Source organism: Pteropus alecto, unplaced genomic scaffold (genome assembly GCF_000325575.1).
Source record: "Pteropus alecto unplaced genomic scaffold, ASM32557v1 scaffold12, whole genome shotgun sequence".
Classification (NCBI taxonomy): domain Eukaryota; kingdom Metazoa; phylum Chordata; class Mammalia; order Chiroptera; family Pteropodidae; genus Pteropus; species Pteropus alecto.
Window position 1 is genome coordinate 2,753,415 of NW_006432669.1, and position 13,056 is coordinate 2,766,470.

Sequence of the window (13,056 nt, forward strand, 5' to 3'; positions counted from 1 at the left end):
TGCTTCATTATTTTACCCATATGACCACTTTGCTATTTTATTCCCTATTGATTTAGTGTACCTGTAAATAAGGTCTACTTCCTTAAGGGATAGCCAGCTTTCCAAGTCTACAGTTGTGAAGACTTCTGTTTTATGACTTTTTGCTTCTATGATTCTGTCATTTCCATTAAAGCCCTTAGCTGCTTGTATGCTGTGGGTTACTTTTGTGCCTACAGGCCTTTGACAAACTTCACACTTATCTGACACCGTTGGCAGGAAGCAAACCTCATCTTGCCTTAGTTCATTTTGAACTTTTTTCTCTACTCTTTTGAACGTGCATGATAGGTGTCCTGAATAAATATTCAGGGACAAGGACTGATGTAGACCAAGAGTTCGTTATAATGTTTACTCTGGTGGATGAGAATCAAAGCTGGTACCTTGATGAAAATATCAGACATTTCTGCACTGACCCGGATTCAGTTGACAAAGAAGATGCCGTTTTCCGGAGGAGTAACAAAATGCACGGTGAGTATCTCCCATGTTTCCAAACACACACTGACTGCCTTCTGGGTATCTGATACCATGTGGATGCAAAAACACAGAAATGTCAAATCTATTTTTCCAAGATTTGTAACTTAATGATGAGAATGATTAGAAAGAGATATGAAATACACTATGTGTCAGAACCTCAAACGATTTGGGAAGGGACAAGTCAAGAGATACGAGCTAAATTAGGTATGACAAAGCTATGGTACAGAAAGTGGAAGGATTAATGGTATTATCAGGAAAGAATCAGAGGAGAGTCCAGAGGATGGTTGGGTTTAGATTGACAGAAGAAAAGAGAACGAATCATTATCATGTAACAACCCTGTGCTTTGCAACCTCTTGCTTTATCCAGTAACCATTTTCTGAGCAGCTGCTAAATTTCAAAAACTATTACACCTGGAGTTTAAATGCAGAGTTGTGGACTTATGTTTCTCAGACATTCTTTTTGTTTTGTTTTGTTATTTTTTCCCATACATTATTTAAATCAGCAAATTTATTGAGCATTCACCATGACCTAGACCCTGTATTTATTGAAAGTAGTAAAAATGTCTACAGTTATCCTGATAGTTGAGACATAATACTTACACATCCTTGTTTTGCAGAGTAGAGGCTTAATGCAGAATTTCAGGATTTGGAGGTTATTAAGCAGTCTCATTCCATTCTTTTCCTGGAGAGTTCTAGTGAACATAAAGAACATCTTCAATATAAACGAACACCCCATGTCATTCATTGACAAATTTCCTCCACCTCTGCTTGTCTATCTCATAGTTATCCTAACCAAGACAGAATCAATGTAGTCATAAACTCATAGGAGAGAAGAAAGAAGCTGAAAATCATCTGACTTCCCCCATTTTTCAGATGAAGAAACTGAGGTCAAGAGACCATCAATGACTTGCTTAAGGTCAAAATGTTAATTAGTACCACAGTTGCCTGAGAGAACCTGAGAGAGAAGTCCCATAGCAAATTAATTTAATTTGGTCGTGTCTGATTCCAAAGCATGTTGAGGTATGATTGTTAGTATACTGACTCTTTCCATTGAATTTTATACTCTCTCTTTTCCTTCCAGCAACCTTAGTTGTAGTGGGTGCTTGGAAAATATTTTAGGAAGAAAAGAAGTAAGAGAGAGGAGAAAAGAGAGGGAGGCAGGGGGAAAAAATGAAGGCTGGGATAAACGAAGACCTAAATTCAAATTATTGCAATGACCAGTTAGTTAACTACTATCCCTGTTTTTAGCAAAATGAGAGTGGTGATCTCAAATCTTGCTGAAAACTACTAATTGTGATGATTTATGACTCAGCTGTCCACATAATTCCTCTTACTCTTTTGGAGTGAAAATGTCCAACAAAAATGAATGAATTTCATCAGCAAATATAGACTGCATTTAAAAAATCAGCCTGTATACAGAAGTAGGTATATGCAAACAATCCTTCTTCCGAATGGCAAAGCAGATCTAACAAACACAGAAAAAAAATTAACCTAAAAACAAAAACAAACAAACGAAAAAACTAGTCTATAGAGATGCTCAGTCAACACAAGATTTATTGACAAATTTACTTAAAGTTACTAAAACGGCTTAGAACTAATTGTGCCAGCTAAGTCATTATCTTAGTAACAATAGTTTTTAAACTCAGTTTAGATTTAAGAAGTCCTAAGTCAAGTTATTTTCTGTACTTGGTCAACTTCTAACTGCCATTTAGATCATTTAAAGTATTAGGTCTCAGACTTAAGGTGTAAGCTCAATCAGTATGGTTCTTCTCTAGCCAGAGCTAGTAAAAAAAAGATTTTTCTCCCTGCTTTTAAAATAACAAAATATATACATGTCTCATAAGTTCCTTCTAATCAGTTCCTTTCCTTTCCATCTTGCTATTTGCTTTTGTCACTTAAATCAAGTAGCTACTATGCGCCAGCTTTTCTGCTAGGTCCTGATAGCTGTGAGATGAGTAAGACAGGGTTTCTAGTTGCAAGGAACAGAGTCCCATGGAGAAGGCAGATATGCAAATGAAGGACCTGGAAAACTGCCATGAAAGTATGAGCAGCACTCTGTTTACTCCTGATCTCATTGTGTCTACATAGCAGCTCCAAGGCTGTTTTCAGTTATGTGCCAATTGTCGCTTTTTTTTGACTGCTTGTCTGTCTCCCCAAAAGACCAATACCTTTTATTCCTTTCTGGGGCTACATTTTATAAAAGAAGCCATGCTTTTCTGCATGAAAACATTACAATCAATGATCTATGCTGATTTTCCAGTTGTGCCAGAGAATGAATTACTATCGTTTCTGGTCCTGCTCACCTCTGCAGGGAAGCCACTTCCACTAGTGTGCTTCTGTTTTTCAGCTCTCAATGGATACCTCTTCGGAAACTTCCCTGAGCCTGATATGTGTGTTGGTGAATCAGTGTCCTGGCACTTATTTGGGATGGGGAATGAGATAGACATCCACTCTATCTATTTTTATGGTAACACCTTCATCAGCCGAGGGCATCGGACTGATGTGGTCAACCTGTTCCCAGCCACCTTCCTGACAACAGAAATGATAGCTGAAAATCCTGGGAAGTGGATGATAACCTGTCAAGTCAGTGATCACCTACAAGGTAAAAGGACAAAGACCAGTGTGGAGATGCTTGCAATGGGACAATAAAACCACGCAGTCAATAGTGCTCATTCAATGACTGCTGTTAGATAGAGTCTTGAATGTGTTCTATTTAATTAAATACTAAATATATAGGAAAATATGTAATGCTTATTTGTAATCCTATCAACAGATATATATTGATCTAATCCCTATGAATCAGGTAAGAGGTGACTGAAAGAAATGATAAAAACTTCAAGGAACCTACAATCTAGTAGTTAGACACAATGAGACATTTACAAAATGAATAATACTTGAAGCAAAATGATTAATGCTTTGGGCACCATAGTCACTTCTCTAGAGCAATCAAAAAAGGCTTCCTGAGGAATTGGTTCCTAATCCGAGACTTGAAATATAGGTAGAGATTGAATAGATGAAGAAAGGAAGAAAGGCTTTTCATATAGAAGATGCAACATGAACTGGGAAAAACACATGTTCTATATGAGCAACTATAATTAGAATAACATGTTTTTGGCATTGGAAAGGAATGTATAGATAACCTGGGCCAATCCTCCATCCAATTATTGAATCGCCTTTGAAACATCTCTTTTAAGTAATTACAGCAGCCATTTAAACTCTGGGCTGTTCTCTTAGAACATTCTCCCTTATATTGAGACAAAATCCAATGATAGGTGCAAAATCCTACGATAGGTGCACAATAGACATTTGTGTACTTAAATGCCAGTTGAATGACTTGGTCCTGGTTCTTTGGGACCATACAGAACAGGTTTTATTTAGCCGGACCCTCAGCTCATGACAGAAGAGTGATGAGAGAGAAGCCTAGAGAGGGAGCAGCTTTAAAAGGCAAGGCTAAGGAGGTAGGACTGTGTCTGGAAGGCAATAGGGAGTCTTTCTAGATCCTTAGGCACACAAGTGACATAATCAGTGCAATGATTTAGGAAGGTAAATATGATATCTATGTGCAGAAAGGATTCAGGAGAGATTCTGGCCACTGGAAGCTAGTTAAGAAGCACTGGCAACATTAGAGTTATGACATATAAAAGATCTGGCCTAAGGTGGTAAAAACTAGACCAGAAAAAGAAAATGTGTCAGTGGGATAAACATAGAAGAAATACTGTGTGATTAAGTTTGGATACTGACTAACTACAAATAGTCGCTAAGAGTACAGGGATGCAACGTTTCAGGGCTGCTCTGATAATACATTCTTGTTCTCATCAACCTTAAGCAGCCTATCTCGGCTTTAGTCAGCTGGGATATTCCAATTAACTTCAATTCAACAAATGTTGAGTTGATCAGTTAACATGTATCTGATACTGTTTAAGGAAGACAAAGATGAACAAGATAAGTTTCCTATCACCCCAATCCCCCACCCCAACAGCTGACTGATGTGTAATCAACAAATAGAAATTGTATATATTTAAGGTGTACAACTGGATGTTTTGATATATGTATACATTGTGAACTAATCTCCACACAGCCTCAAGCTAATTAACATAACCATCACCTCACATAGCTGTGTGTGTGTGTGTGTGTGTGTGTGTGTGTGTGTGTGTGTGTGTGTTTGGTTAAGACGACTTGAGATCTCAAGGAGTACAAAGCTTCAGTTATGCAAGATGAATGAGTTTTGGAGATCTAATACTCAGCATGGTTACTACAATCAATAATACTGTAGTATATACTTGAAATTTCCTGAGAGTGTAGATCTTAAGTGTTCCCAACACAAGATCCCTACTCTTAAAGGTTCTCATGCTATTAAATCGGAGAAACTAGTTTTAAACTAACATTAGCAGCCATTTGAGACTAGTAAGATTGCTAAGCTTAGCTAATAGTTATGGACCTAAACTGGTATTTATAGGTTACTAAAATACAATATTTCCTAAACTGTCCATATCTTCAGAAAAAAATTATTGTAAAAAAATTAGAAAATACATATAATTCAATTTTAAGACTCAGTAATCCCATCTAGAGGTAATGATGCCACATTTGGGTGAAGATCTTCCATCACTATTTTCTAGACCTTCATACTAAGTGCATGCATTATTTAGAAAATAAAATAAAATACTGCCCTGTAGCTTAGTTTTTCCACTTATTAATATATCAGAAATATATTTACATGTCAGTGAATATAGAGCTACTTCATCATTGTTAATCTTTCCAGGGTTCTTTATGAGGAGATTATAATTTACTTAACCAACACTCTATTGCTTAAAATTTATATTTTTGCTCTCTCCTTTTTTGGTGTTATAAAATAATATTGATAAAATCAATTTGCAGATAAGTTTATACTTTTGTCTGATATTTCCTTAGCGAAATTCCTAAATTTGGAATTCCTGGGTCAAGGAGTTTGATTTTTCTTTAAAGTTATGAACATATATTGCCAAATTCCCTTTTTAAAAGTGTTGCTTTTCAGTGTGTGAGCATTCTCTTTTCCATATTCATCTGCCAACACTGAGAATTATTAGTCTTTCTAATCTTTACCAATTTGTTAGATGAACAACAGTGTCATTTTATTATTATTAAGGTTAAACTTTTTTTTCATTTGTTTATGAGCCAATAGTATTTCTTTTGTGAATACTATTTATGTTCCTTGCCCATTTTGTATTGGGAGGTTTACTTTTTCTTTTCTTATTTTTCAACATTATTTACATATTAATCTTTTGTCATATGTATAAAAATATCCCCCTTCCAACCATTAATCCTTTACTTTTTAAATCTTTAAGTATAGTTTGGTATACAATATTGAATTGGTTATATTAGTTTCAAATGTACAATATAGTGATTTGACATTTCTATATCTTACAATGTGATCACTCCACTAATTCTAATAATCATCTGTCACTGTACAAATCTATCACAATATTATTGACTATATTCCTCTTCACCTTTTTCACTCATCCCCAAACTCCTTCCCTTCTGGTAACCACCCCTTTGGTCTCTGTTTCTATGATTGTGTTTTTGTTTTGTTTTGCTTGTTTATTTGTTTTTTGTTTTCTTAGATTCTAAATATAAGTGAAACTATATGATATATTAGATATATTAGATATATATGATATATATATCTGTCTGATATATTTCACTTAGTATAATGCCCTGTAGGTCCATTCATGTGATATATATGCAATGGAATATTAAGCAGCAATGAAAAAGAACAAAATCTTGCTATTTATTTTTTATTTTTTACTTTGAACTTTTTTATGGTCCTATTTTCTGTACAAAAGTTTTAAATGTTCATGAAGTCAAATCTATCAGTTATTTTGTGTATGATTTCTTTTGTGAGCATTTATACCTTGGCTGATGGTTTTCCTCTGTTCTGCAGCTGGTATGCTGGGGCAATACAATGTTGGTAACTGCAGAAATGATATTTCTCATCCCAAGATGAAGACGAAGATGAAGGGTCATCAGAGGCGCTACTTTATAGCAGCAGAAAAAATTATTTGGGATTATGGTCCTCAAGGCTATAACAAATTCAGTGGTCTTCCCCTAAATGCCTCTGGCAGGTAAGCTCTTTTTGCTCATATTTGTAAGCCTCTCATAAGAGAGGCATCTATTAGGTGCTTCCCTGTGATCTCATTCACACTGCCCTTAAAAGCACATACTACATAGATGGCATAATGACACCATTTAAGGAGTTCTGAGCCCTGTCTATACCACTGGGAATTAGCAGACTATTTATTGCTTTGTGATTTGCTGGCTAAATCAAAACACTATATTGATTCATTCACTCACTTATTTATCCATTGAACATTTCTTGAGCACCTACTGTGGGCAAACTTCAGTGCTAAGTGCCATGAGAAATACTTAGCGGACAGAGAACAGAATAAGGTCATTGCACATACGGAGAACACACTTTTGAAGAGGGAATAAGACAGTACTCTCTTTCAATGGAAATGAACTGGCCAAAGAGGGTTACTCTTTTTAGTGCAAGGACAGCCTGATATAAGTTATGCTCCCTTACCCGCAATTCCTTTTCCTCCCCGTACAGTAAAATTACATTTTCTTTCAAAATTTAACTCTAATGTCACCTCCTAAGTGAGGTCTCTTTTGACTCCTGAGTCATAGTTAATCATTTTCTCTCTGACCTCCCATCGTGTATTTTATTTTTTGAATTGAATCTAAAAATTCATTAAGTGGATATAAACTCCTGTAACTTCTTATGGTAGAATCACATGCAATAACGTCTGTGAAAGCATTTAAAAATGTACAATGTGATAACAAGAAGCGTTGCTATTACCCTATAATCATTTTTATGTTTGAGGGAATGTTTTTAAAATTTTCTTTGTTTCTTTCATTGTAAATTTCATTAATTCATTCATTCTCCCACCAAACTGATGCACTTAAATCTTGCCTAAAGATTTTTGTGAACTGTATATGGAAAACTCTAATATCACATTTTCTATTGATCAGTATTTCTCCATAAACAGAATAATGAGAATTAGCATTGAAAATTATGTCTTAGAGGCCTTCCAGAATTCTGAAGTGCCTTATAAAATATGGAACATTAAGCTATATTCAATTAATAATTAATAGATGTGAAAGCACAATATACTAAGTAACATGAGGGACACAAGGAGGTCTAAGACCTTGTTCCCAGCCTCAAGTGGAGAAAGAAACTGTGCACACAGAAGAGAAGTAATTTTGCAAGTTACAAATAAGATTAAGATGAGTTATCCAGACAGAGTTCTCTGGGCGTGCAGAGAGAACTAAGATAGTCAGGAACACTTCACAGAGAAAGCGGAATCTAAACAGGTTCTTGAAGAATGATAGAATTTATACAAGTGGATAGCAAAAAGAGGAAATTTTAGATGCAGGAGTTAATGGAGAGTGATTAGATCAGAATGATTGAAGTGGGAGATTTGCATAGGAGAACGGGCACTTGCATAGAACAATAGGAAGGGAGCTGGAGTAAAATAAACTGGATATCAATTGCAGAGATCCTTTAATCCTCATTTGATTGGCAATTGGAAGCAAAAAAAGATTTTGCAGTTGCTAATTGCAATGAAAATTACCATTTTTGGAGATTAATGTTGTAGTTGTGTACATGCTGAGAAAAAACTGAGTGAGTCAATGTGAGATAGAGGATAGAGAGAGTGCAGTTGGAGGTCCATATAACAGTGCAAACACAAGGTGATAAGGGCATGAATGAGGCTTGTGGCAGTGGGAAGAAAGGAAAGGAAAAGACACAAAAAGAAGCAGAAAAGGAAGAATGTGATAAAAGGTTACGAAGGAAGGATGAACAAGATAGAGGAATGAGGCAGAAAAACAAGACAAAGATAGCCTGTGTGACTGCAAGAATGATGGTACCATTGACAGACATAAGATAATATAGCGTTAGTCCTAGTCAGAATTTATAGCATCGTATTTCACAAGTTTGAAATTTAATATTTCATTTATATAGCTTAACTATTAATTAAACTATTTGATTAACTAGACACTCCATTCCTTAATCATACCAGATATCAAAGAGCTTACTATATGCAGAGAATATTCACACTGACATCAGCAAGAGATAGAGGGCTGCCTATTCTACAAAGAAACCAGTTAGCTCTTTGTTACTTTGTAGGACAGGATTCTGGGACTCCAGTATTGGTAAGTAAGGAGATGACCTGTACCTTCTTCTTCAGTTGTTGGACCTCAGGGGAAGAAAGTGCAATGGCTAAGAGAGAAATGAGCTTGTACGTCACCCAGCTTCTGAAGACTTTTAAGGCTGAGGGACTATTCCTAGGAACTTTGTTGAAGCCTGTGCTCTCTTTTCTGGGGAGATGGGTAGGTGAATAGGCTAAAGATCATAAAGTGAGACTCCATAATTAAGGCTTTTGGTGGATATGAAGAGATGTGTTCTCAGTCAGTTTCCTATTCTTTCCACAGTGACTCCGAATTCTACTTCGCACAAGCAGACAACAGGATAGGAGGAAAATATTGGAAGGCTCAGTATGTGGAGTATGTTGATGCAACTTTTACTCAAAGAAAGAGACTCTCTGAGGCAGAAGCCCATCTTGGAATTCTTGGTAGAGAGAAACCATCCGTTATGTTTTGCATGGGGGAGGGGAGGTGTTTTAGCAGGTCATATACATCTACATGGAATGACTCTTCTCCTGCCCATTTGTACATCTCTCTGCCTCTTTTCAATCTCTTATCCCTCCTCCTCCTGATATTTTTCAGGCCCAGTCATCAAGGCAGAGGTGGGAGATATCCTGTTAGTGACCTTTGCCAACAAAGCTGACAAAGTTTACAGTATTTTACCCCACGGCGTGGTCTATGACAAGGCTTCTGATGCAGCCCCAAACATAGATGGTAAGTCTCAGTCCAAGCTTAAGTAGGAAACAGGATGAGCATGCAAAGGACTTAGAACTGCACAGATCAGGTTCAAATCCTGGTCCCTTCACTTACCAGCCCACTGAGCTTGGGTAATTATTTCAATTTTCTAAACCTTATTCTTCTCACCTATCAAATGGACTTAATGATGGTCACCTCACGGGGCTTTGCGAAGAGATGGAAAGAATTCAGTACAATGTCTGGCTCACAGTAGGTCCTTGGAAAATACCAATTCTTTTTCTTTTCCCTCAGTAATGTAATAAATCTCAAAGCAAGCTACTTTCATAGTCACCTCCACTTCTTTAAGGTGAAAAACTTTTCTGCTACAGTTTGCATAGGATTCTGTGGGTGAAGACTGAGGAGGAAAATCTGATTTCCAATGTTTTGTTGACATCAAAATCTTACACATGGTCTTTGCTTTGTATTTATTGACAATTATTTATCACCATCTCTCCCCATCACAGAGTAGGTAGCACCAGCTCTCTACACATAGAAAAGACATCTTCCGCCCAGCTGCTGCAGGAACTATCTTTCCATCTATGATATTGCTCCCAGGAAACTCCTGATCTTCTTGGAAGCCTTACCCATCACCACAGCTGACATTGTGGCTACCTGGGCTGCTTCTTCATGCCCTAGTGAGGCCAGGCCCATCCAGAGTGGGCTTTGTGGTGATGGTGAGGGGACACAGGAATGGAGAGAATTCCTTCTCCCCAGACCCATCCTTACCCTCCCCTGCTGCAGCATCTCCTGTACCTGCACTCACTTTTTTGGTCAAATGCTCACAGTGACTTTTTGTGTGTGTGCAGGAAGGACCTGTGACAGCCCAAATGTCTATATTTTCTATTGTTTAACTCAGCAAACTTATTGGGCACTTTTTTGCAAAGCTCTGGCCAAGATGCAGAGTCTCTGGCCTCAATATCGTGGAGATCCAATGTGTTCATTTGGCAACATAATGTGAGGATTAATCGCACAATCTTTGGAATCAAACAGCCTTGAGTTTGAATCCCAGATATGCTATTTACCAGCTTAGCAAACATTGGCATTCACTTATTTCCTCTATCTTATAGTTATTTCCTAGTTCAACCTTCAAGAATTTAAACTCTTTAAAGATCGGTCTCTTGCTTAATTTTTTTTTGGTATCCTCTTTAGGGCCAACTATAATATATTTCACATAGAAGGCACTTGATATTTTCTAGCTCTACATTTAATCACTAAATGGACAACTATCACTCTTTTAATAATTTCTAAATCTGGTATTTGAGTAAGAAATAGTATCAATGAAGATACTAAATTTAATCTGTGAAGAAGTCAATCCTTAATGTAAGATTCTATCTCATGAGACAGCAGACTGTGGCCGTGGCCTCCCCTGGTAGATACAAAAACAAAAACAACGATCTTTCTGAGCAAAATACATCATTAGAGAGAGACACTTCGAGCTAGAAGACCTAGTTGGACACTTTTAATGTTCTTGGCCATTGCTTTGAGTAATTGTTTCATTTATCTCCTCAGGATTTCTGAAACCAGGGGCACACGTTAAGCCAGGTGAAACTTTCACATACAGATGGATAGTGCCTGAAAGTGTAAGCCCAACAGCTGATGATCCTCCCTGCCTGACTTATCTTTACTTCTCAGCAGTTGAGCCAATCAAGGACACCAGCTCTGGCCTTGTAGGGCCTTTGCTAGTCTGTAAAAAGGGTGTTCTCAATGCTGATGGGACACAGGTAGGTCATCAAATGTTACCAAGTTCTGCTCAGGGTTGTATGTGAGAGAAGTCGGTAAATACGGCTAGAGATTAGATAGTAATAGTCAGTTACAAAAAAGCAATTTTTCCTCCTTCCTCTTGAAATTGATTTCTATATACTGGGAATTTCATTTTCTTTGTAAATTTAAGATCTGACTTTCCAGATTTCTGCTTGTTGTGGTTGCAATTTGGTGGGCCTCTCCCTGAGCATTGCTTTGATTCTGGGATCTTCTGAAATCTACATGGAATGCAAATTGGGATCCCTACTTCTTGGACAAGGTTTCTCAAATTTGGCCAGTAGAATCACCTGGGGACCTTTTAAACCTCTTTTATTCAGGTGCTCCAGACCAATTAGAGCAGAATCTCTAGGTGATTCTAATGTGTGGCTAAGATTGAGAATCACTGTAACTCATCACTGTGAACTGGAACTTAATCACCATGGTCAAAGAAACAAGAAAGCCTGTAGATAACTTCTGGCAAGTCCCACCTGAAGGCTTGGATGGTTGCACTGATTAGTATGACAAAGCATAGCATTCCAAGCTATGTCTACATGATATTAAACATAATGACGAAAACAAGAAAATCAAGTCATTTAACCATTTGGAATTACTTCACCAATCAGAACTAGCAAGACTATTTATTTAAATAGTATATTTTATAATGTTTGGAATTGTATAAAACCACATTGAGGCTCTCAGGAATTTCTAGGTAGAAGACACAAAGTACATTGGCTCTCCTCAGATTTTTCAATTGCTTGCACAAAGGTCTAATCCTGGAAATACCTACAGGAGGTTCTGAGTGTCCCTGACCCTCTGAATGACCCTCCATTATGCTTGTGCAATAAGACTGTTTACATTGGACCACAATAATCATATAAGGCAAAGTAGAATGATCACCTCTATTTTAAAGCTGAAGAAACTGAGGTTCAGAGGCATTAAGTGATATCCCAGGAAACACATCTAGTAATTAGCGATAGAGGTAGAACATGGAACTCTGAGCATCCATCAATCTTTTCCCAATACACTACTGTTTCCTACTAGCTAAATACCTGAGCCAAGAGAATTGAGTGCCAGAAAAATTTTGTAAGGCACTTCTGATTTTGCCCCCATTGCATCCTATCAATGGTCATTTTGAGATTTGCTAAAAGTATCTTATAGTCTCTGGGAGTTGTTCCATGAGCCAATACCATTCTTGGCCAGTGTATTAACACAAAATCATGAAAAAAAAAAAAAGAAAGAAAGGAAAAAACAACAGCATTAGAACCTAGGTCTGCCTGCTGCCATAGCCCATGATCTTTTTTTTAATTAAATTTTTTTTTTATGGTGACATTGGTTAACGAAATCCAATAAGTTTCAGCTGTCCATAGTTAGATTTCTTGCTGTCACCACATACTTGACCCCTTTTACCCCATCTACCTCCCCGCTCCCTCCACCTCCTACTCTCTGGTAACCACTAGTCTATTGTCCATGTCTATGAGTCTCTGTTTGTTTGTCTTGTGCTTTTGTTGATTTTAGGTTTCTATCCCACATATAAGTGATATCATGTGATTTTCAACTTTTTCTGTCTGGCTTATTTCACTTAGCATGATTATCTCGAGGTCCATCCATGTTGTTGCAAATGGCAGTATTTCATCTCTTCTTCTGGCTGAGTAATATTCCATTGTATATATGTACCACAGCTTCTTTAGCCAATCATCTATTGTAGGGCACTTTGGTTGCTTCCATGTCCTGGTCACCATGAATAATGCTGCTATGGTGAACAAATATCTTTTTCAAATATGGGTTTTCAAGTCTATGGGGTGAATCATATGGTAGATCAATTCTTAGTTTTTTGAGGAATCTCCATACTGTTTTCCATAGTGGCTGTACCAATTTGCAGTGCCACCAGAAGGG

The 13,056-nt window shown here is 37.2% G+C and overlaps 1 protein-coding gene across 1 annotated transcript in view; it reads left to right on the forward strand.

The window, feature by feature from the left end:
- The window catches only part of HEPHL1 (hephaestin like 1), a 64,384-nt gene that overhangs the window by 22,938 nt on the left and 28,390 nt on the right, over window positions 1-13,056 (forward strand). The window contains exons 4-9 of the mRNA XM_006907478.1: window positions 325-504; window positions 2,858-3,112; window positions 6,428-6,608; window positions 8,977-9,116; window positions 9,271-9,402; window positions 10,933-11,144. Of these exons, the coding sequence (XP_006907540.1) occupies window positions 325-504; window positions 2,858-3,112; window positions 6,428-6,608; window positions 8,977-9,116; window positions 9,271-9,402; window positions 10,933-11,144 (1,100 nt within the window). The remainder of the gene's footprint in view (window positions 1-324; window positions 505-2,857; window positions 3,113-6,427; window positions 6,609-8,976; window positions 9,117-9,270; window positions 9,403-10,932; window positions 11,145-13,056) is intronic.